At 43.7% G+C, this 25803-nt stretch overlaps 1 protein-coding gene across 1 annotated transcript; it reads right to left on the reverse strand.

Moving 5' to 3' along the window:
- Positions 1–576: 576 nt before the first annotated feature.
- LOC135488536 (uncharacterized) lies at positions 577–1011 on the reverse strand. The gene has a single exon (XM_064773171.1). It carries the CDS (start codon positions 1009–1011, stop codon positions 577–579), a length of 435 nt encoding a protein of 144 aa, XP_064629241.1.
- Between the last annotated feature and the right edge of the window lie 24792 nt (positions 1012–25803).

Here is a 25803-nt window from a genome sequence, read left to right on the forward strand (position 1 = left end):
ATCAATTAATGCTCCTGCGGTGACACTTTTCTCCCTTTGTGTAAGTTTGATTTTACCAGTTTCTAAAAGTACAGTTTCCCTGTTGGATCCAGTGCATGAGGTAACTGGTGAATCGTGCGGTTTGACCCTTTCCAGGTGTCCATTTGAACTATTCTCACTTGTCTTTTGAATTTGCGGTATGACAGTATGCGGTTTTTCTGATACTAATGCGGTGCGGTTTTGTGACATGGTGTGCGGTGACATCTCCTGATGTCATTGTACCTATTGCGGTGCTCCTGATGATTGCGGGGTTCCTGATTGTGGTGAAAACAGACTGAAATGTTCATGTATGGATGAATGATGTCTGCGTTTCCCTAAACAATTGAGACACAACCTTTTCGATCTGATCAGGCTGTACTTTTCATCTGCGGTTTTCGGATACTTAAACACATTATGAGACGCGTCGCAGTAGGCACACTTAGAGACGGTAATTCCTCCTACGAACGCACTGACTGAGGCGTGGTTATGTTTCCCGTGATGCTCCTTCCTTTCCGAGTCCTGTGATTGTGTGCTTTCAAAACGTTCCCCAATGTTATCCTAGTGTGTGTTAAACGATTTCATGAATTTGCTCAGATCGAACCGATCCCCTTGATCGCTTGTTCCCATCTTCTCTCTGAGAATTTTGGGTAGCTTCCGTTCGAGTATGGGTACGAGAACGGATGAACACTCGTGTGTGTCCACTTTTAGTGTCTCTAATGAACGCATATCACCCATAACTTTGTTATAAAATCCTCTGAGTGATGCGTGGTTGTATGAAGGGTTAGGAATGTCCAATAAATTCGTGACGTGAGCACGGATTATCTTCCTTGTCTGACCGAAACGTTCTTCCAGGACTTCTATCAACGTAGTTAAGTTATCTCCCGAAGCGTGAATCCCTGCAACTGCATCCAGGGCGTTTCCCTCTAACTGACCTACGATATAGTTGAACTTTGTAATGTTTTCGTAATTTTCCTTCAACACATCGGCGGTCATGGTGTCCCAAAAACTGGACCATTTCGTGTAAGACCTGTCAAATGTGGAAGTTTCAACTTTGGTAGTTGAGCGGTCTTTGGCATCTTCGTAACAGCTACCGGTGGTATCTGTTTGGTACTGGCGTTCAGTTTTTCAAGTAACTTTTTCATCTTAAGTAATTTGACCCGTTGGTCACTGCGGATTGTTCTTGCTTCGGCTATTTCCTCCGTGAGTGCGTCTTTTTATCCTTCATGCTAGATAAAAGTCCGTCTATCTATTCACTTTGTTTCAAGGATGTTTCGTATGCTTCATGTATAGTCCTTCTAATGTGGCTTCTATTTCGGTGATTTCGTCCTCGGACAGGGCTGTCGTCTTCACCATTGCTTTGTCATAGTCCTTCTTGACACTGTAGACTAAAACGTCCCGTTTGGCCTTCAATGTATCTACTTTGTCCATTTTTTGGCGGCTCATGTATGTGAATTGTGTGGTGAATTGCGGTCCCTCTCGTTGACCCCAGATTCCGACCAGGGAGTTATAAGGCTTAGTGATGATGGGCTAAATAATCGTGCATAAACTGAACTGTACACGTTGAATACTTTCTCATAACTGCTAACTTTATTCCTCACAAAGCAAAATGTTATATGGTTCATGAACTTTCATGTCCGGGAGAAGTGAAGGTATTTTGTGACAAACTCAACTTGAGGTGATGGATGACCATCGTAAAACTGCCTAAGCAAAAGCCTAGAGATTGGAAACAGATGTGTTGCTGAGGCTTGAAATTACGGACATAAAGGTCCCACGTTAATCTCCGACACTGTTTATACTGCATAGTTAGGCTAAGAAGTACTTATCGCCTTCCTGTCATCACTGTCGATCAGCCAGAGAAAATCAATAATTTATGCCTGGAGCCTGTCAATGGATTCCTGCTCCTTGAGTTGATTGGTCAGATATTTACTCGCTTTAGTTGATGAATGAATGTGCAGCATACGATGACCATATTTGGCACAGCAGGATTGCCTCAGCAAATTCCGCCAGGCTTCGGTTTCTTTGTGCATGTGGCATGGGCAGTGTAAAGAATTTGTGAAAATGAATGCACGCGGAATGCAACTGCTTCTCAACTTTTGATAGTCAAAGTGCCGGTAAATTTTCCAAGGTTGCCAATCGGGATAGTATCGTATGCCGCGCAATAATTTCATTGGTCGCTGTGTTTCGTCTGCGCATAAATTATTGATTTTCTGTCAGAAGCCAGGTTCATGGTAAACACACTGCATGTTTTCAGGTGGCCATTTAGTTCTTATCGTTGATGGCCTAGATTGGCCTAGTTGATCTAGGCCACGGGGAAATACCCCTAATCAGAGATCTGGGTCACAACAACAAAGAGGAACACCAATAACCAAACTATGCCTTCCACCAGTTGAGAATGACGATTTATCCTGAATTTCTTTCCAGAAATGGATTCTAGACACCCATAAATAGCTATCAGCTTTTTTGTTTCATGAAAATCGGTAAACTAATGAAATTCCTGGGTGTTGTTGTGTCCTAGTTTCTACTTATTGTTCTAATGTTTACATGTCAATTAAAGGTGATTAATCAAATCTGATATTTGTTATGATGATATTTATACCTCCATGCCTGGATAGTAAGGTTTGATCTGATCCACATGTCGAGTTTCTAGACGTCTCTTGATTCTAAGTTTCACATTTAGAGCATTAGGAATTTGTTCAATACAGTAGGGACCTTCCCACTTAGGACTTAACTTAGCAGCAAAGAACTTAGCCGCATCAGACATGGGATTCGCTTTTAGTAACACGAACTGTCCAACCTCATAACTTGACGCTATGCATCTTCTCTTATCATAGTTCTCTTTTCGTTTTGTTGATTGTTCCAACATTTTGGCTATAACCCGAGCTACTCTGTCCTTATCATCTCTAATTTTGGTTGCAACATATGACCTTGGGTCATTTTCCCCCTCCCCAGCCAAAGTTAAGGCATTTTCCAGTGGAGATTTCATTTCCCTAGATAAGGTCAGCATAGCTGGGCTACAACCAGTAGTTCTATTCTCAACCGAATTTACTGCAAATCTAAATTCAGCTAGATCTATGTCCCAGGACTGGTGGTCACCAGCCTCCTCAGACACATAGCTCGCCAGCATGGACTTCAGGTCTCTATTTGCGCGTTCCACCCAATTGCATTGTGGGTGATAGGGTGTACTATGTACCAACTTTACACCCCATTTATCACAAACGGCACTCAAGAACTTAGAAGTGAACTGGGATCCATTGTCTGTTAGTAAACGTTCGGGCGGTCCAAAACGAGTGAAAAGTTCTCTCACTAGGCAAATAGCGACATGTTTTCCAGTAGCTTTCTTTAGCGGAAAGAATTCTACCCACTTGGAAAAATGGTCTCGAGTCACCAACACAAACTTATGCCGAGAATGCGAAATTGGTAATGGTCCAACTAAATCTGCCGCGACAAACTCCCAAGGTTTGGTTGTTTTCATCACTTCCATAAATCCAGGAGGTTACGGTATACAGGCTTCACTAGTTGACATATTTTACATCCTCTTACATAATTGCGCACGTCCCGTCCCACTCCTTGCCAATAGAAGTTTCTGAGAACTCTGTCCAATGTTTTTTTCCGACCAAGATGACCCGCCGAAGCTCGATCATGCAGTTCTGTCATGATTTTTCCTTTCAGGGAATCCGGAACCAGGATCTGACGACCCTCAGTAGTTTTCCTATATAACACCTGATCAAACACGCAGTCTTTTGCTAAACTACGAACTTTAGGCGTAACAGCTAGTTTCTGATCCCCATCAGACTTTAGATCGTTCATTACTGATTGTAAGAGAGGATCATTCTCTTGCATCATCAGCAACTGATCTATTCCCGGTAGACCAGATGGAGACAAATCAATGGTTCTGTCCGGTTGATTGTCTGAATTGTCAACGATAGGCACATTTTGTCTCTGATTCTGAACCTCCAGTGTCTTACAATCATCACACTGATAGTCCATGATTCTAGCATCCTCAGGATCGATTCCGACTTTCAGCATTTCAGGAAGTTGTTCCTCGACGGCTTCCTGTTTCACCGGAGACAGGTTGTATGGCTTTTGCTTGATCGGTGTTGTTCCTTCCTCAAGAACAATTTCGAGTTCAAGAACATTCGTGTTCAAGAACATTAGTGTCTGTGATTACGTCTGGATATTCTGCCATCAGCATCTCCACCACACCCTTCCGTTTTGTTTCGTCGATGGAAATTTTCGGTGAAATTTCCCCCTTACAAGTATCCTTCTGTACGTCAGGACTTGTCCCTAGTAATGGCCATTTTATGACGGGTTTTACAGATGAGAGCCAATACGACTGATCAGAAATGTCAATGACCAAACCAACTTTGTAGATAAAGTCTCGTACTAACAAAACTGGTGTTGACATCTTCTGAACCACCACACACTCGACGCATGTTGAGATCCCTCCGCATACAATGTCTAACAGGACTACCCCCAATGGTTCAAACGTGGAGCCATCGAATCATGCAAGGGTTAATCCTTCTTTAGGTTGAATCGGAATGTTCAGTTGTTGACAGAAGTCTTCAGTTACCATAGTAACAGCACTGCCAGAATCCACAAGACCGTAAGTTTCGGTGTCTGCCACCTGTAGTTGCACCCTTGGTTCGGATATAACTAGCGGCTTGGCTTTCCCACTCGTAGGGAAAAATTCTAGCAATTCGGACTTGGACTATGTGACACAAACATATTTTCTTTGCTCTCAGTTTTATCGATTTTCTTGTTTGGACAATCCTGTTTTTTATGTCCGAGTTCTCCGCACTGAAAACAGGCATCGGTGTATCTGGATGAGTTATTCCAGCTCTGCTTGCCACGTTCTTCCTTCTTTTTAGGCCATTTCTGCTTGCCACGTTCTTCCTCCTTTTTCTCGTCATGTTTTGGCTTTTTGTCATCTCCCCGCTCCTCTCGAATCAACCGTCGCTGCATTACATAATCATCCGCAAATCTGGTCAAATCGCGCGCAGACAGTTCATCCCTTTCAATGAGTTTTAATCTCAGGGACTCGTCCCTTATCGTATGTGGGAATTGATCGATAACTGATTTGTCCTGTATCGCGATGTAATCAGCATTTTTCGAAAGTTCAGCGGTAGGAACCAACCAATATTTGATGTAGTCCTCCAATCTTGCGGCGAAATCCAGAAAGGACTCGGTCCCGAGTTTAGATTCCTTCCGAAATTTCGTCCGGTAAACCGTCGGGGTTAACCGATATCTCACCATTATCGTTTCCTTGACAACAGCAAAATCGTTCTGTTCATCCTCACTTGGAGAAAAATAGGCTTGCTGGGCCGGACCCGTAAGATACGGTTCCAGTCTTAATTTATAACGTTTCGCCAAGTTTTCGAAAGTTTTGAAAAAGTAATGAATATCGTCCTTCTCCGTCAGTTTATTCATTTCTTTCAATTTCACAAATCTCGGTTCAGACGTTTTTTCCGGTTTTACAGCATCCACCAGTTTCTGCATGCTTTCCATCATCTGTATGTTGTCCTCACCATGAGTCCTCGAAAAATGGACTAACAGGTCCCGAAATAATTCCCCTGTGTCGACCGCTCCACCGATTGCAGCTGCAGCAGGTTCCATTATTTTAGGCAAATCCGCCAAAACATCCATTTTTTCATCCTTTTTCGTGAACTTCGTTGTATCAATATGATTTATCTGGCAGAGCACAGTGATATACTCACTGGTGTACCGACCTAAGGTCGCCACCCTCTCCCTCTTATCAGCCATTGTCCACACAGACAGTCACGTCAGTACTGCTCTGCACCGTTCCTCAGACAGGCTACACACAATGTACGGGTTGTACACTGCACTGTATACGGGTCGCTGTATACTGGTGATGTAGTTGTACGTGGGGGTACAACCCCTAGGATCAACACCTAGACTGGCTCAACACTCGAGGCTCAACACAATGTACAGGTTGTACACTGCAATGTATACGGGCTGTATACAATGGCGACGTGGTTGTACGCGGGGGCACAACAAAGTTCGGATTTTCAATGTTCTGAAGTCTCTAAAAGTTTGTACACGTTGGGACGCCACTTGTAGTGGGATCTTAACTATCCGTTGCCTGGATACCGATGACTGTAACAACTTCGTCTTGGATAATTCTTACTTTATTCATGAGACTAAACATTCAACTTCGATACACGTCCATTCATGATCTGAACCTCTTTCCGGCTGCCGCACATGTGCAGATCTATAAATACAAAGGTCGTCTGCAGACCAAATCAATGTAGATAAACTGAGGTTACTACAGTATCAGCCCCCCAGAAAGGGTCTCAACCTGAACTTATAAGACTTGCTTTACAGTTCATCATCAGTCATGAATCAAATACATGAAATTAACTAATAAAGTAAGCATGCAACTGGTTGACAGTATGATATACAGGCATTGTTGAGTGGTAAGGATGGCATTTTAACCCTTTCACACCCAATTCTCTAGAGTCATTTAACCCTTTAATTGCGGGTCAAGTCGAGGCAAATGTAATGTCACTTTATCTAGCTTTTAGTCCTTTTCGAGTCTCAGGGAGTTTTCTAGGTGTCGCTTCTTTGCCATAAATAGGAGCTTGTCAAGTGGGGTCAGTGCCCCCCATCCTCTGCTTGCCATCCGGTTGAATTCTTTGTGCAAGCTTTCACCCCCTTGCTCATCGAGAAGTCCGCATCCAAATTTCCATCTCTTGATAAAAGGGGTCACATGGTCCTCCAAAATGTGCATCTTGGGTATAATTCTTGTTTCGGAAAAGTAGGTGGTCACCAGGGCAGATGTACCTGCCATTTCAACTATCTCTAACTCAAATGTACCGGTATCCATGGGCTCGTCAGTCGTATCATCAAACGTATCATTGGGTATCGAAGAAATATCCATTGGGACTGGAATTGTGGTACCAGTGTTACAAGTGTGATCAGAAAATGATCTATACTGGCATTGATATCCACATGATTGGCAACGCAGAGTAATTCGCATCAGATGTTTAAAGAAGAATGAAGGGGGTTTGGAAACATTGTAATAGAACACAAGGTCTTGGCATTTAGGGCATTGTATGCTATCCTTTTCTTGCTCAGTAAATTGGGCAGTTAGACGGGGCACAGAAGAAATGGTCACAATTAGTAACAACAGTATGAGTAGAGAAAACCTTCAGACAAATAGCACACATGTACAACTCGTCATAGTCAATTATTTCTACAGATTCAGGAGGTTGGGTATATTCCTCACGCCAGAAGTGGGAAAATATACCCTTGTCATGTATATGGAATGGAAGCTTGTGGACATGTTTGTATCCCCCCTTGTCTTGCTTCCTGCGGCCTGAGTCCTTCGACTCCTTGAGTTTTGAACATACCTGACAGTTATCAGCTTCATGGGGAAGCCAGAATGTTTCATTCTTGACTTGACACTCATTTATAAAGGTTAGATATTTTGTCTTCACATCACTCCGATTCGAACCTTTTCGGTCAATTTTGTTCAAACACTTCCAACACACATATGGTGAATGGGCTTCTAGACTATCAAGTTGCACATTTATTCCATAGAATGCAAAAATGGGATCTTTTCTGGTTAAGGATGAAACAGGCTTGCGCTCCTTTTTCTGGTTGCCTGTACTTTCCGGAAAGTTGGAAACCTGGAAAGTTGGAATATAACTACTTCCTGCTAGATGACACTTGTCATCCACCTGTGTCAGTTAAAGGGGTCTTTGGCTGGATGGATGATGTAACAGGGTACCTGCTAGGTGGCACTTGCATCCAGCTGTATCATTTAAAGGGGTCTTTGGCTGGATGGATGATGTAACAGGGTACCTGCTAGATGGCGCTTGTCATCCAGCTCTATCATTTAAAAGGCTCCTTGGCTGGATGGATGATGTAACAGGGTACCTGCTAGGTGGCCCTCGCATCCAGCTGTATCATTTAAAGGGGTCTTTGGCTGGATGGATGATGTGACAGGGTACCTGCTAGGTGGCCCTCGCATCCAGCTATATCATTTAAAGGGCTCCTTGGCTGGATGGATGATGTAACAGGGTACCTGCTAGGTGGCCCTCGCATCCAGCTGTATCATTTAAAGGGGTCTTTGGCTGGATGGATGATGTGACAGGGTACCTGCTAGGTGGCCCTCGCATCCAGCTATATCATTTAAAGGGCTCCTTGGCTGGATGGATGATGTAACAGGGTACCTGCTTGGTGGCACTTGCATCCAGCTGTATCATTTACAGGGGTCTTTGGCTGGATGGATGATGTAACAGGGTACCTGCTAGGTGGCGCTTGTCATCCAGCTGTATCATTTAAAGGGATATTCGGCTGGATGGATGATGTAACAGGGTACCTGCTAGGTGGCCCTCGCATCCAGCTGTATCATTTAAAGGGATCGTTGGCTGGATGGATGATGTAACGATATGCTAATTGAATAAACTTTCTTTGAACCAAACTAGTCGGTAAAATACAGCAGCAATGGTCACTCAGTGGATGGGAGCACCAGATGGGACATGCTTCGACTCTGAGGTGCTAACTAATCAATAGTCAGATAGTGTAGCCTGAGTGTTTGGATGCTACTCTCCATCACCAGTTGGTGACTCTTGTTACAAACCGGAAAAGTAGGATTTCGTGTATGACCATGTTTATTAGCCCAAAACGATGACGTATTACACACATCATGCAAACAGCGATGGTGTCACTAGAAAGTTATACAAGGCAGCTTACTTGAATTACCCAATATCATAACACCTCCCCTTTAAGTCTGAAACAACAGCTATTATCAGGAGTCTGAATAGTCCAAGAGTCTATGCATAAGAGTCATAAGAGTCCAGAAATTTAATTCAAAATTAATAATATTTCACAAAGCTGGCTTGGTACACTAATGCTGAAGCTCACTTAATAATATAGTATCTCAAAATGTAAATACAGAACTTGCAAGAGCCCAAATTTGCAAATGGTCAAAACTTACAAATGGCAATTAGTGGCATAAATATTAAATGACACTTGGCAAAATTGCAATATGCCAAAGGGCAAAAACACAAAAACTTGAAATCACAACTGGAGTAACATATAGAGAATCAGGGTAGACTGCCCAGTTCTCTGGAATGAAACTTGGCATTATTCTGGCCAAACACTGTCTCATCCCGTTTCCAAAGTAAAAGAAACAGACAAAAAAACGTTGTGTGGAGTTTTTACACACACAAAACGCACACACACTATCTAGAATCCTTGTGTCAGAAATACTGATTTTGAGAACACACCTTGAATCACATGTTCTATACTGATATTTGTAGTGATTGTACTAGAGGTTGAGTTTTTGAACGGGTTTGACTACACGACCAGCGCGAGTTGAAATCACTGTTCCTGCGGTTGGAACAGGGGCACTAGGGTTATTTTCAGCAACGGGAGTCATTGTCAACGGATTTCGACACGGAGAAGATGGCGGCACTTCTGACAAATTTCAACAAGGCGACGACGGTACACCCGGATTGGGTACCGGTACAGATTGCAAATGTCGTCGATTTCTCCTGAGAGTTGATTCTGAATTGGTCTGAACGATAAAGGAACGAGGGGTAGACGGATGTTTGTCGATAACAGTAGCAGACGTTTTCCACGATTTTTCCTGATCAGTTTTGACTCGGACAACATTACCAGGGGCAGTGTTCGGAAGAGGACGTACTCCATGCTTGCGATTGTAGTACATTTCCTGATGAGTTTTTGCACTTTCGTCGTTTTCTCGAGCTTGACCGTAAAAACTGAATTCTCGATCGGTATTCCTAGTGAGAACAGGAAGGGTTGTTCTGAGTTGGCGTCCCATTAACATTTCGACTGGGCTAAACCCAGTCGCAGCGATGGGTGTAGCCCGATAGGCTAGTAGAGCTTTGTACGGATCGGGTTGTTTGTTTTAGAATTCTCTTTGCGATTTTTACCGCGGCCTCAGCCTCACCATTGGATTGAGCATAGGTGGGGCTGGATGTGATGTGTTCAAAACCATAGTCATTAGCAAAAGCAGCAAAATCGACGGATGAAAACTGAGGACCATTGTCCGTAACCACAGTTCTTGGTATACCCCAGCAGGCAAATATGGCTTTGATTTTGCCGATGACGGCTTTGCTAGTGGTGGTTTTCCCAAGGTGGGCAATTTCGATGTATCTCGAAAAAGAGTCCATCATGACAAGATAGGAGTCATGGTTGAATGATACCATTGTGAACAAATCTGCTCCGATCCTGTCCCATGGCTGGGATGGCATGGGGGTTGTAATCAGTGGTTCCCTATTTTGCTTAGGGCGATGTTCCTGGCAAAATGAGCACTTTTCTACAACGTTCTGAATGTCATTGCTGAGACCAGGCCACCAGACACACGATTTTGCCCTTTCCCTGGACTTAGTCACACCCATGTGACCGTCATGGATTCGAGCTAGAATTTCCTGCTGTAATTCGGCGGGAATGGCGATCCTATTATCGTACAGCAAGAGATTATTGGCAACAGAGAGATGATTTCTCACACCATAGAAGTTTTTGAGATGCATAGGGACGTCGCTGGCTCTGTCTGGCCAGCCACTGAGCATGAATTTCATGGCATCCGCGAAAGTTTGATCCCTTGCGCTAACTGACCTTATTTCCTCAAGTTTATTCAAAGACACATTCCAGCTGTTTTCGACCGATTCAACATAGGCGTCAATGGCGGCTTGGATTTCACATACAGTCTTGTCAACAGGGTCCACGGACAAAGGACTCCGAGACAACGCGTCGGCGATAACTAATGTCTTTCCTGGCACATGCTCAACTTTGGCATTGAAACTCATGAGGCGCATGAGTAATCTCTGGCAACGAATTGGAACTTTGTCCAAGTCTCTATCATTCATCAATGGTACTAAGGGTTTATGATCTGTCAATATTTTGAAAGTGTCAAGTCCATACAGATACTGTGAGAATTTTTCACAAGCCCACACAGAGGCTAGGGCCTCCTTCTCGATTTGCGTGTATTTCTTTTCTGCGTCGGTAAGTGTCCTTGATGCGAAAGCAACAGGAGAGAGACGGTTGTTCTTTTCCTGGAGTAGGACTCCTCCAAGCCCATAACTACTGGCGTCTGCGCTAACGGTGGTAGGTAACGACGGATCGTAATATGAGAGTACTGGAGCGCTGGAGATCATTTCCTTGATTTTTTCAAATGCGGTTTGTTGGCGGTGTCCCCACGACCAGTGAGTGTCCTTTTTCAGGAGATCAGTCATCGGCTTTGCCACAGTGGACAAGTTGTTGACAAAGCGACCAAGGTACGTGATCATACCCAGAACTCTCTTGAGTTCAGTCACAGATTGCGGCGCAGCTAACTCCTGAATGGCCTTTACTTTCTCTTTCGAGGGGCAGACTCCCTCGGCGCTAAAACAGTGGCCATGAAGTCAAGTTTGTCCATGTCAAATTGGCACTTTGGGTGATTTAGTTTTAGACCCGATTTCTCTATGGGTCAAGTACGCGTTGGAGACGTTTGTCATGCTCCTCCTTGGTGGCTGCATATATCAAAATATCATCCATCCAAATTATAACACCGTCGTGATCTTTCAGCAGATTGGCCATCTTGGTCTGAAAGATTTCTGGCGCACTAGAAATGCCAAAACAGAGGCGGCGAAAACAGAACCTGCCGAAGGGTGTTATAAAGGTGGTAAATTTAGCACTATCTGGGTCAAGTGGTGTGGCCCAGAAACCAGAAGAACAGTCAAGTTTCGAAAAATGTTTGGCGCCTGACAATTTTGAGATCACATCTTCAATAGACGGCAAGAAACATTTCTCACGGACCACAGACCGGTTCAGGCGTTTTAGATCAACACAAATTCGAATACCACGGTTACCCTTTTTAACCACAGGGACCATGGGTGCACACCATTCCGTCGGTTCAGTGACACGCTGAATCACTCCCATGTTTTCCATTTTCTCTAATTGTTCCTTGACTTTTGGCAACAACGGAATTGGCACATGGCGCGCAACATTAACACTATAAGGATCTGCGTCATCCTTGATTTTTATTTTCACCGGATCACCGAAGACATCTTGTTTGATGTCATGTACTTTGGCGCTATTGGTGACACGTATCAGTCCCATTGAAGCAGCAGCTGGTCGAGATAACAAGTTGCACCCTCCTGAAATAACGTACACTTTCAGCAAATGGCACTGATTGTCCAAGTATGTAGTGGCAGTGAACATGCCTTTGCATTCCAGTGTACCACCTACACTCTTTAGCTTGGAATCAGCCCTTTTCAAAGTAGGACTGGGTTTGAGCGAGTTGTACGTCTTTTCAGATATTACCGTGACATCGGCTCCAGAATCTATTTTGAACTGCACATTCTGCTTCAAAAATTTTCAGTTTAACGTTCCATGCTGTTGAACCATCCTTGGACACTGCACCCAAGAATAATGAACTTTCGTCATCCTCAGATTCCTCATTGAAGTCGAATTCAACCTCCTTGACGTCTTTTGACAGGCAAAACTTCAAAACAAAACAGGCAAAATGTCCGCGACGACTACATTTATGACAGGTCACGCCAGTTGCTGGACAGCGTGACGTAGGGCCATGTGACCCACCACACCGCCCACACTTTTCGTTCCAAGTATGGGGGTTGGAGTTTTGCTAAGGATGGGGTTGGGTACTTTTTGCTGACGAAGTCTTTTGTTTTGGTGATCCCTTTGGGCGATCTGCGTTGTGTGGACGGGGTTGGCGGCCTCAGCGACGAGTGTTAACAGCACTAACTGATGGTTCCTCACCTTTCCCGTGTTGTGATGTAACCTGGCTTTTCACCATTTCACGTTCCCTAGACAGCTGGACTGCCTGATCTAATGTCAGATCAGCTTTAAGTTGCAAATCTCTAGATAGTTCTTTATCCTGAAGACCAACAACCAGCTTGTCTCGGATATGTTCATTACGATTTCCACCGAAATCACAGTGCTGCGAGAGTTCGTACAGATTTCGAACAAATTCTTCAATGTTTTCGCCCTGATTCTGTTCCCTTTGGTAAAAGCGAGCCCTCTAATGAATAACATTGCGACGTGGAGCGAAATAGTTGTTAAACTTCTCCAGGACAGTGTTAAAAACGAGTTCAGGATGTTCAACATCTCCGTCAGGGGCGAACACAAACGTGTTGTACACAGTATCTGCTTGCTGGCCCATTGCGTACAGCAATGTATTGGTTTGTACAGCCTCCGTTTCTGCATCCGGTGCAGTTGCGACACGATATCTGAGGAATCTTTGTCGCCATTCTGGCCAGCCCTCTGGCCTAGAAAAGTCAAATGCCTCAGGTGGATGGAATTTCGGGGCCATCTAGTTTTCGTTTTTGGGTTGCAAGGCTTACGATTACCTTTACTTTTGTTGATTTTAAGCGATTCCACCGCTGCCACCATGTTACAAACTGGAAAAGTAGGATTTCGTGTATGACCATGTTTATTAGCCCAAAACGATGACGTATTACACACATCATGCAAACAGCGATGATGTCACTAGAAAGTTATACAAGGCGGCTAACTTGAATTACCCAATATCATAACATCCTCCTCGTTCATCTTATCCCTCAGGTCATCGAAGATATTATCAAAAGCGTCAGGACAGTTTGCGTCAACCAAACCTGGTCGTCTATGCTGACCTGTGTCATCTTGCCACTCTTTGCCAAAAAGTACAGTTATGAACCGAGATTTCAGGCCTTCTGAAAAATTCAGAGTTGTCATCTTTCGCTTCAAATTATCAATCATGTGCAAGAAGCATCTTAAATAGGTGCTAGGGGCAAGAAAACTGGAGCAGTTCTTGAATCCATCAATTAAGGCACTTTCCCCATCAGTGCCCCAAGCTCTAACTTTCATGTTCCAAAGATGACAGTGGTCACGGATTTTTACCGCCATGTATTCATAATCTTCTGTCGCTCTTGACACATGGATCATTGCTGGACCTGGTACTAGCACATTGTTACCAGTCTTGGCATCAACGAACCAAGGATGGCGAAAGGTAGTGAAGGTTACATAAAACTGGCCCAAGTTAAATGTTGGGTCAATACCTAAAACAGTGCTGCACTTTGTTGAACAGCAGAATGACTTGAGGTCCTTCACCTGCTGATCAGTAGCGAGGAAAGCATGAGAATTGCTTTGCGCACAATCAAAACTATGAACAAATTTACCCTCCATGCTGAGTTTCAAGATTTCAGTAAAATCTGTTTTCTTATTTGTCCCACCCCTTTGAGACTTGAAATGCAGTGGAACACTCTTGTAGATCTATTGCCGATCGCGCACAACAGATCCCTGAGACTGTATTCCCAGTGCACCACCGGCCGATTCAAATATGTTAGCAATCACTTGTTTCGGTGGCAGATCTTTAAGCGATGTTTTCATTTGCCTGATCACACTTGGTTTGGTATGCAGTAATGGCTTCCTTGATTTACTGTTGCCATGAGCTGGGAGAACGATCTCCCTTACAATACCATCTTTCAAATAGTACTGCAGTATACACCTTAATGCATTCTTCTGGCTGTCATACAACGTATAGGTTGCTTTGTGAAACTCAGGGGTACCTTTGTGGCGGTAATAGTATCGAGAAAGCACATAACTATGCTTCTCGCCTTTACCTACTTTCACAAGACTATCTCCTTTCTCACTTAAATATGTCTTGTCCCCTGATGGCTTCCCCCACATTCCGTTTTCATCTGCAACAAAATAACGGGGCTCCACTTGGTTCATGTTGATCAAAAATGTGGCATTTTCTCTGCATCGCAATGGAATGGATGAAAGTAAAAAAATGTCATTGTCATTGTTAGTTAAGAAACCGACAGCTTCCTTGTAACTGTAGCCTGTCACCTTTCAGCTATATATGGGCCACTGTCCTTTAAATGTCATCTCGACAACATTTTCTGGCATTGCAACAGCTGGGCTGATATAGGCAATGTCGTTTTCCTGTGGAATGTTGGAGTTGATTTTCCCCACCTTATCAAGATCATTGTCAAGACCTACGATGTCAGGATCATCTTCTTCATCATCATCCCTGCTATCAGTTATCACACGGCGTATTCTTCGTCGTTCAATCTCAGGGCTGTTGGAAATTGGCTGCAGTAAATGAAATTTTTAAAAAAATTAGTAGATTGTATGAATGACAATAAAGGTTCTGCAGTTCAAAATCATAGCTAAACCATAGCTTAGTATAGCGGTCCTTACAGGGTTCTGGAGTATTGTAAAATCATGGTCGCGCTGTAGTTCCTTGTGTGTGTTGATAGATGGCAGTACCTGACTGGTTAGCTGCAGCTGGATGCTGGATGGACCATTGAGCCAACTTTATTATTGTTGGTACTTTACTTATAGGGTTGTATTTGTATTTACAGTTTCACGTAGTTCATGCCCACAGGAGGTGAATAAATAATAAAGACAGATTGTGTTTACCCACGGCTATTGTTTATATGATTTGGATGCCACTGCACTGAGGTATTTCATTAATTGGAGTCAGAGGAGGGTCAGACCAGGCGCTGTTTCTTTGGAATAATGCAGTTGATTTTTCCTCACCTTATTAGCAAGATCAATGTCAAAACATTCGATGTCAGGATAATCTTTACCCCCGTCTTTTTCATCGTCACTGCTGGAAATGGGTACATGCTGTATCTTTCTGCGTTTCAACTCGGGGCTGTTGGAAATTGGCTGAAGAAAATGAAATCGGAAAACATTAGTTCAAAAAAATGCGTGACTAGGATTTTAGAAAGAATTAGCTGGCATAGGGACAAGTAGGGCATGAGATTTACCTGGCCAGGAGGATAATGTGCCTACTTGACACCATGCGCCGCCACCTGTAGTATCACACTGATGTTGATGATATTCACAAAGTGTTGCTTAGGCTGTTTTGGAAATGGCTTGCAAATTTCAATCAGGCCTAAGTTGAGTTGTTTACTGTATAGTTCAACAATTTTTCATTGATCCTGTTGCGGTCCTGCTGGAAGCCGTTTTTGCAAAAAAAAACAACATTTCTTATGCCCAACTTGGCCCTTTAATAAACCTCTTTTAAGAAGCTTACATACCTTTTCAAAACCACAGTAACAACAAAAGTACCCTTCTGTAGGAATCATGCGACTGCAGTTAGGGCAAAGCATTGTCACTGTCAGTGAATCATCTGAAAACATAAGAGAAGCCCATAAAAAATCTTTTCATTCAGTCAATTTCAATATAAACGTTTACGAACTGACTATTTAGAGGTACGGCAATCGATGTACATTTGAAGAACTCCTGTCGGCCTAGGCCTATATGGGCGGTTATTGCCGCAAATATTCACCAACGCGCGAGGGATAGCAAGTGACTCCTAGAAGCCGATGAGGCGTATAGTTCGTGGCGCGTATAGCTGTAATTTCTAAAATCTGCATTTCCTAGAATCGTCGTGAGGGATAGATACCGCGAGCTCTAGAATCCGCAGGTTCTAGAATTGTGAGCGATAGATCTCGTGTGGGATAGAAGTTCCAAAAAAATCTGTTATGTGGTGCCACTATCTCGTGAGCGATAGCAGTTCAAACAATTTCCGTTATGTGGCGCCACTGTCGCATATTCGTATTGTTTTTGCTGTAGATGCCGGCCTGCTACTACTACTAGGCATAGTAGGGAAGGCCCCACCGGCAGCAATCGACATTGGCCTAGAAAATGAAGTGCTTGGCCGAGGAAGCGGATGACGACGATGTGGTGTAGAATCAGGGTTATACTCGGGTTTATATCACTAGCCTCTGCTGGAGCTGATCGGGCTGCTGCTGGTCTAAAATCTGCACTACTTGCTGAAGCAGTAGTGCTGCCTGTTGCAGCTGCGACTGGTCGCACATTTTAAAAATTGCAGTGAAAGTAGCCTATTCATGTACGCGCTTTCTGACAGTGACAAGTACCATGTGTTGAGGCCAACTGACAGTAGTGTCGCTTACAGCAAAAACAATACGACGACGTCAATATGCGACAGTGGCGCCACATAACGGATTTTTTTTGGAACTTCTATCCCTCACGAGATCTATCGCTCACGGTTCTAGAACATGCGGGTTCTAGAGCTCGCGGTATCTATCCCTCATGACGATTCTAGGAAATGCAGATTTTAGAAATTACAGCTGTACGCGCCACGAACTATATGCCTCATCGGCTTCTAGGAGTAACTTGCTATCCCTCGCGCATTGGTGAATATTTGCGGCAATAACTGCCGATAGGCCTACCCGTAGCAACAAAACCACGTCCAAAATGTTTTAAATAAATTTCTCACTAGAAACCTGAGAGTTGGTTATAGTCATGGTCATACTCGTCAATGAGCAAGGAATGATAGTTTGTTGATTTGACATGTTGCATCTAGGCCTATATTTGAATATATAGACCTATATAAGCTATCTGATTTGGGGGGGGGGGGGCGGGGGAGGCTATAGTATAGTAATAGAAAAGTTTGATCGGTAGTTCATGGGCCTTGTTAGGAGTGCTGGTAGAAGTGTATATCAAAATCGGTTTTTGGGTAAAAACACCCAAAATTGTTGAGAAATCAACAATTTTTGACAAATTTTTGGGAAAATGAAAAAAACACATTTTCTTTTTTATCATTGTGTTTATTTCACGTTTTCATCAACAAGTAATACATAAACAGTGCAAAAAAGTAATTTTGGTTATATACAGCCCGTTTTGGGGTAAAAACACAGTTTTTTGAAATTATCAAAATCCGACATTTTGCAGAATATCATCCACCTTTGGCTACTCTCTCTAAAAATGTCCTGAACAGTTTTATGAATTGAAACACTAAACAATAACATGAACAATATGTACAGGAAGGCCTCAGCCTTATTTTACTCCACAGCTGTGGATCAACAGTTGGTTTTTGGGGTGAAAAATGTTTCCTCACAGAATCAAAGTGTCTTTGTTTCACTGAATATATATTATTGCAATATATATTCAGTGAAACAAAGACACTTTGATTCTGTGAGGATATCACAATTTATTTGTTGTTATTATTTCTTAGTTGTGCTTAGTTTCGAAAGTTCTCATTATAGTGGCGCTTGTAGTCCCGACGTTTATGGTATATCTCAAAGCATGGGGTAACACAAAGTCCGATCATTCCCGGACAGTTTCTGCACTTGTACGTGACTTGTTTCCTCTTGCCTTGTTTTCTGGGATCACAGTTGCTACATACCTCACAGTCTGGCTTCGATTTCTCAAGTTTCTCCAGAAAGTGGCGTTCCGTCAAGCGCAGCTCAGGGGGAAGCTCATTACGGGTCTGAGCCACATCCTTTCTTGGGCCGCGGGTGAGCAGCCAACCAACAAGATCTAGCCTGAATTCCCTGTGTTCACACTTCATAACATCCTCTGGTGCGGCCACAGATTTCTTCAGAATATAGGCATTGCTGATTGCGGTGTTCAGCAGGTGGAATAGAATTTTCTTCCACCACTTTACTGACTTATGCGTATCCATGTAGTAAGAGTTGTACTGGTCGCTCCGATCTACGCCACCCATGTACTTATTGTACTCATCTACTGCTATCGGTCTAGCGATCTGCCTGAAGCCACCTTGCGTGTGCTTGTCACGAATCCTCTTGTTACGCTCGCCAGCCGGGTGAACTGAGGAGAGCATACAGACAGGGCGTTTATCCATCCACCCAACAGCAAGAAGCTCATCCTTTGCTTTGAAGACAGGAGACAAGTCAATGAGAGTCTGTTTTCTAGTCTTGTTTGTGAAGCATTTTAGAATTTCTGGGTTCCCCACTCTGTTAGGTTTTACAGTGCCGCATGCGCCAATACCCTGCCTCCTCAAGTGCTCACACAAGGCTACATTTGTGTAGAAGTTATCAGTGAATAAGACATGTCCAATGATGAGTGCAGCTGTCAACTCCTTCACGACCTTTGAACCCAGATCCCGCACAACCTGTCCATCTACTTACCCAGTATAGAGGGCCCAATCATAACAGTATCCTGTATCGGAACCAGCAAGAACCCACCCCTTCATACCCCATTTTTTGGCTTTTTCGGCATGTACTGCATCATGCTCACACGTCCTTTGAAGGCACACATACATTCGTCTATGCTTATGTTTTTCTTGTATGCCCCCTTCCAAGCAGTTGACAAAGTGTCCATCACTTTCCTAACCTTGAAACAGCGATCATAGCCAGGCTGTCCTCTTGGGATCTGGTCCTCGTTATTTACACAGTGAAGAAATCTCAAGATGTCTTTGAAGTGGTTGACACTCATGACAGTACGTATGCCAGGATTTTCCATGAACCATCTTGTGTTCCACATGTAAGTAATGGGGTCCTTTCGTGTTGCTCCCATTAGAATGAGGATACCAAGAAACTGACACATTTCCTCATAGGTGACTGGTTGCCATCTCCTAACTGCGTAGTTATTTGCATTCTTGTTTGCTGCCCACTGCTCATAATAACGATTTGTCTCCGTTACCAATGTCTCTGTTAGATCGTCGGGCCAGCAAAGCAAAAAGAAGTCCTCAGGGGAAAATCCATCGGTATCCACGGCAGGCATCCCTGGGTCCACACCCAAGAAGTTTGGAAGCCAATTCGGATTGTGATGCGTTCCATCACGCCAACCATCATCAGGTGCAGCTTGGGCTTGGGCCTGGGCTGGAACTGGAGCCTGGACTTGAGGTTGTGGCTGAGGCTGGTTGCGCCCCCGGCCACGTATACCATTACCGCCTCGATTTCCTGCTCTACCTCTGCCTCTTGCTCTGCCCCTTACCGCAGGCCTACCCCTATCCTGGCCTCGAGCCCTACCACGTCCTCTGCCACGTCTAGTGCCGTCTTGTCCGTTGGCCATAGGAGCATCATCACTGGAGGATTCACTTGCCGAATGCGCATCAGAGTCTCTTGGCGAGGCCTGCCCTGGGCTTGGAAGGTAGTCAAGGTGGCTCGCATCTGAGTGCTGAGGGGATGCATGGCCAGGAACATCACTATCAGAATAGTCACTAAGGACAGGATCAGAGTCGTGCATTGCCACAACGGTAGGCCTACCTCCTCCCCGTACCCTGACCCTTCCCCTCCGCGGTGTTACCCCTCCCCGAGACATAGCACCACCTCTAATCCTTGCTCTACCGCGATCCTGTACTGGGGGTATCTGTATTATAGGCCTATCTTCATCTATATCTGATTCATCACCGGAGTCAATGTCCATATTGGTAAGATCGGGAGACGGACTTTGGGGGGATTGGCCTGTTTGCATTGGGCTCTGAGGTGGGAAATCAGTATCTATGTCCATTGTATCGTCATCCCCATCCTCATCCTCATCCCCACTTGATTGGTTGGGGAAATCCTCATCATTGGAGTCTTCATCTGCAAATATTTCGTCTAAAACTTGATTGACGTCCATTTTGTCCACGTGCAAAATCGGCAAAATTCGGATCAAAATTGCGCCAAGATTTGCTGAAACGACCCCCGGCATATTTGGTATCAAACTTTCAATCGCAGCGCCAGCTTTCTATAACGCAAAGAACTATACGGGGATTCCCCAGATATGCGTGTGTATTGACGGGTTTTCAATGCATAATGTACTGTCGACCTGTGGTCGACAGTGAACGGAATAGGGGGGTAATTTCCTGGTCGACCAGGGGTTGACAGTGAACTCCAAAGGGTTAAAGGGGTTTCTTCCTGAAAGTTGCTGTTAAATGATACAGTGTTTGGTAAGCCTAGTCAAGCCCCACCTCTAGCAGAAAGTTCACAGTATCATTACCTTCAACATCAAATTCCAGTTGGAGAACCCCAGATGATAAAGCGTGAGGTTGGCCTAGGACTGTATTGACTTTAGCAGTCACACAGCGCATACAGTTTGCACAAACACAAGGCTGACTTAACCTTTAAAACAAGATTTGAGATGGCCCCCCTGGAACTTGGAACTTGGAACTTCATGGAGCTTGGAACTCTGATTAGGGAGTCCCAACTAGGAGTCAGTGTGTGAAGAGATGTTGGATTAGCTTCGCCCCCCCCCCCCCGCCGCTCGACTCCCCACATGATTCCACACAGAATGATGGGTTTGACAAATCTTTTATACATCAAACTATCAACAAGGACATAATGAGGCCATCTTCATTTCGTTAATTGTTTTTCACACTCACTGATGTTATGGAGGGATAAAATATTTAACCACTTCAGGGCTAAGTTTCTGGAGGGGACTCTTATTCTTAAAATACATTTGAACCGTTCATGATCAGGAGAAATTATTATGCCGTGTTGTGTGCCAAATCGAATTTGGCTGCCAAATTGAATTTGGCTGCCAACTTGCCCACTAAATCTTCCTACTCCAGATGCCTTGCTCGAGGACCCACCCCTCGACCCACACTTCGATATGTAAAGTGTCCTGTCCAACAACCTACATGCTTTACCCTTCTGCCAAGTGCCTTGCCCAAGGACCTAGACCCTACCTTTGGAAACCTTTAACATAGTGCCTTGCCCAAGGACCTACACCCCTACCTTTGGAATCTTTGCCATAGTGTCTTACCCAAGGTATACACCTCACTCTAAGTGACCCTCTGCCCAAGGGTCTTGACTTGCACGTTCCTCCTAGTAACCCTCTGCTGAAGTGTCCTGCCAAGGACATCTTACGTTTACTAACCGGCTCAAGGCACAATGGCCTACATGCTTTTGTCAAGTGCCTTGCCGACCAAGGACCAAGACCTCCTCCTGTGTCACTTGCAGTAACCCCGTTGCCTAACACATCACTCTAGTAACCATCTGGCTGCCATAGGTCTTGCCCAAGGACACATACATGTATCTCCGTGGTCCATTGGCAAAGTGTCTTGCCAAAGGACCAACATATTCTTATCATCTATCAGTACATAACGTAAACTCTCCCCTCGAGTAGTTCTGCTCCTTAAATACACATATGGATTGACACGCATATACAGTGATGATTGAGATGGTCCCCCAGCACTTGACACATAGAAAGTAGCCTGTTACATCATCCATCTCGCCAAAGATCCCTTTAACTGATACGGCTGGATGACAAGCGCCACCTAGCAGGTACCCGGTTACATCATCCATCCAGCCAATGATCCCTTCAAATGATACAGCTGATTGCCGTCGGGGCCACACCCAAAATCACCCTCCTTAATTGATTAGCCCACAAGAAAACAATATACTGTCCGGTAAAAATCACCCCTCACACTTGAAGATAAACAATTTTTGGATTTACACTTTTTAAGGTCACAGAGGTCAAATAGCGTAAATTGGCCATTCGAGTGTAAACATGGCACATTTCTTAACTGCTGAAGCTATGAACATAAAAATTGGTACATATACCCCTCACATCAGATAACCTCTAGACCCAAATTTTAATCCGATTTGATTCTCGACTTGGCCACCAGAGGGGGCCTAAACTGAAAAAAAAGGAAGTGCAATATCGCGCTTATTTTGTGACTTTTTGATAACGTTTTCATAGCAGGGACTCCTTGTAAGGATACATCACATGTCATACCATTTTTCGATTTGACCTTCTTTTCAAGGTCAGAGAGGTTAAATGGCAAAAAATGGCTGTTAGAGTGCAACTTCAGCATGTTTCTTAGCGGCTAAAGCTATGAACCTGAAACTGGGTCTACATGACCCTCTAGGTCAGATAAACTCAGACACTAAATTTCGGTCCAATCTGATTCTTAAGGGGGCCAAATCTAAAAGCCTTACAAATTTTGATTGTTGCTTAACTATTTGACCGATTGCCATCAATCTGTTCAACATGAGAAAATCTGACTGCCAGTCAGTATCACTGGCAGAATATGTGTTTTGGATTTTACCTCTTTTTCAAGGTCAAAGCAGTTAAATGGCGTAAAACTTCCATATGGTTACATACTGTAACACCTTCCGTAACTAGCATGAATTAATTGTCTTCTTGATATTCCTACGGTGAGCTCAATGGCCCATTGCCATTTCATTGAAGTACTACTAGGTCACCTTCAATAGAAGTTGAAATACTGAACAAACCTTACTTACCTGAACCATACTGTAACTTGCTCTTCTGGGTCTTCTGGCTCTGCTGAAATGAGGTGTAGGCTCAGACGACTGCATGCAGTAAAGTAGGAATGAACGGGAACAGAAGGAAATAGAGGGAAGATCTCTCATAAGGTGACATTTTTCAAACACAGTTTTTGAAAATTATAATACACTGCTTCATGGCGTCATCAGACGGGCATTTGTGGCTCAGGAGCGCGAGTCACTACACGTCAGTGAAGTGGCTGATTGACAAGTATATAATGAAATTAGCTCTGCACTCGACTGTCCTGGATTTTTAAAAAGAAAATCTAGATTTTGCGGTTCCTTGATGTTTTGTGATGCCTGGCTGTTCAATATATGTTTTCTGGGCACTAAAAAGTTAAACCTTGGTAAATACTTTTCAATGATCTTCTTTTTTGATGCAGAACACTGGCCATACAGAGGGAATTTACAGAGGATTGAAGAAGGAACATTACGAAATACGTTACTCATATTTCTTGTGTCGTCACTATTTTGAAATCTTCAATACCTACATTTATTACAAGGCATTCATGAAAGAACATTTGTAGAAAGGAGGGTAGCCGCATGCCGACATTCCAGTGGCTCATATCGATCCTAAAGTCTTCTCATTAGTCTCCGTCAACCTACGTATGTAGGGTTGAAAGGAGACTCTTGGTTTAGCTAGGCAAATTCCCCCAATTTATAACCCCGTTCCATGTGACTACGGTGTATGCAATGCACTGTGTATATCATTGGTGATTGGAGAACCCAGGTGGATTCGTGTTCGCGAAGTTTAGGGAAAACTGGACATTAAGTAAATCAAATAGTATAATGAGTTGTTTTTCGAAACATCAAAGGTGTGCAGTGCGAATTTTCAGAATTATTTAGCGAGCAATAACGACATATTTTAGGGGACGAGACAGCCGTTTGGCGATGGGTCGTGAAAATTTGATCCGCCATTACACAATCTCCAAACGAGACGTATTATGCGACCATATTCCCTGCCAATTTCGATTTCCGCCATTGCACATTCTCCAAACGAGACGTATTATGCGACCATATTCCCTGCCAATTTCGATAGCTTCCATGTTGGACAGGAAGTGGCCCGTGGAAATGGACTGAAAATGGCCGCAATTGATCAATTCGTACTTAAGAGCAACGATTACAGGAACACACTTGCTTAGACATAAATTGAAATCTTTTATGATTCATTGTTGTTATACGTTATTCTTGCTACAAACAAATTTTCGCGGCAACAATAGTGGTCAATACAGGCAGGGCCTTGGAGCGAGGCGACGGCGTTGATAAGACGATCAAGTTCCGGTCATGCGCAAGTCGCATGTGCAGAATAGTGTTTAAGGCACATGTGAACCACAACATCACCATCGCTGCTATCCCAACACAGCGTTAACACAGCAGCAACATAACCCAATGCAAACCTTGCCAGCGAAGAAAATTCTCATACCAAGGTCTACAAACCAGTAACCCGACTTTTAATCTCCAACTATGTATGTATGTATATATCTATTTTCCCAATAAACTTTTAACCAAAACATACTGCCTCCTCCACTTCCTCAACAAAGCACCCCACAGTTGACGGAGACTCCAGAGTCTGCCTGCAGACTCAACCGACAATTCTAGTTTCATTTCATTTAGAAGAAGGGATAAAAAAAGAAGTCCAATAAGTATACCAAATGGTCATTTGATAGGGAATTGTGCGCTACCTGATACTTGCACTCTGCATTGCTGATTTCATGAGAGTTAATGACTATATTAGATACGTGTACTTTTACATGCCTTGTTTTTCCTTCTTATCTAGATTCCCTTTTAAAATTCTGTATATATGGCCAGCGACTCTATTGTGCTACTCATACTTACGAAAGAGGTGTTGCCTTCATGGGATGCTACGATGTTTTGCTTCCAGTGTTTTGCAGTATAGACCAAATCAGGATTGGACACACGGTGAAGTCTTGGAGAACGTCTTCTTGTAGGAGGTGTTTGTGGCTTATCCTTTGATGGAGATCCGAGGAAATCGTATATATCTGATGATGCAGAAAGGTTCTTTGCCATCCTGGTTTGCTTCTTCAATTCAGGGGTTGTTATCAGTGACGAATCGGATGCCAGGCTAGTGTGGCTTTGGAATGATGAAGACATGCGTCCCTTTGATTGTTCTGTGTCTTTCCAATTTTGTGATGGTGATGATTTTTGAGCTGTGTTCTCACATCCTAATGAATTAGATGATAGTGTTTGTTTCGACTGGCGTTTTGGTGGAAATTTTCTGTCAAACGAAGAGGTTGCCGGTGATGTCCCTGATGTCCAACTGGCACTTCTCTGGGATGATGAATACAAAGGTTTCTTCGGTGATTGTGTTATCTCAGTAGGTCTTTTTGATATGTATCTGAGGGATGATTTGGAAGAGGTGTTACCCTGGTACCAAGGGGTGGCAGACAGTGAACCTTTCTTGCTTTTTGCAGTAGTATTTTGATCAAAAAAGTGTTCAGTTTGGTCGATATTTTCATCTTTTTTTGATGAACTATAAAATCTAGATTTTGGGAAGGCTATGGTTGATGGTCCAGAAGTGTTGCTGGTTTGTCTCTGCCATGGTGAACAAATTTTTTCCTTTGCTGATCATTTCTTTGGACGAGACTTCATCTTTGGGGAAGGGATATCTGATGCCCAGCTAACATGCCTCTGTGACGATGAGCGCATTTGTTCCTTTGCTAATACTCCCTTTGGACTAGCCTTCCTCTTAAACGTAGGGGTGCTGATTGGGGATGCTTCTGACTCCCAGCTGACACGACAATGGCTCTTGGATGACGTAAACATTTGAACATTTGGTGATACTGCCCTTGGACTAGTT

Source organism: Lineus longissimus, chromosome 5 (genome assembly GCF_910592395.1).
Source record: "Lineus longissimus chromosome 5, tnLinLong1.2, whole genome shotgun sequence".
NCBI lineage: Eukaryota > Metazoa > Nemertea > Pilidiophora > Heteronemertea > Lineidae > Lineus > Lineus longissimus.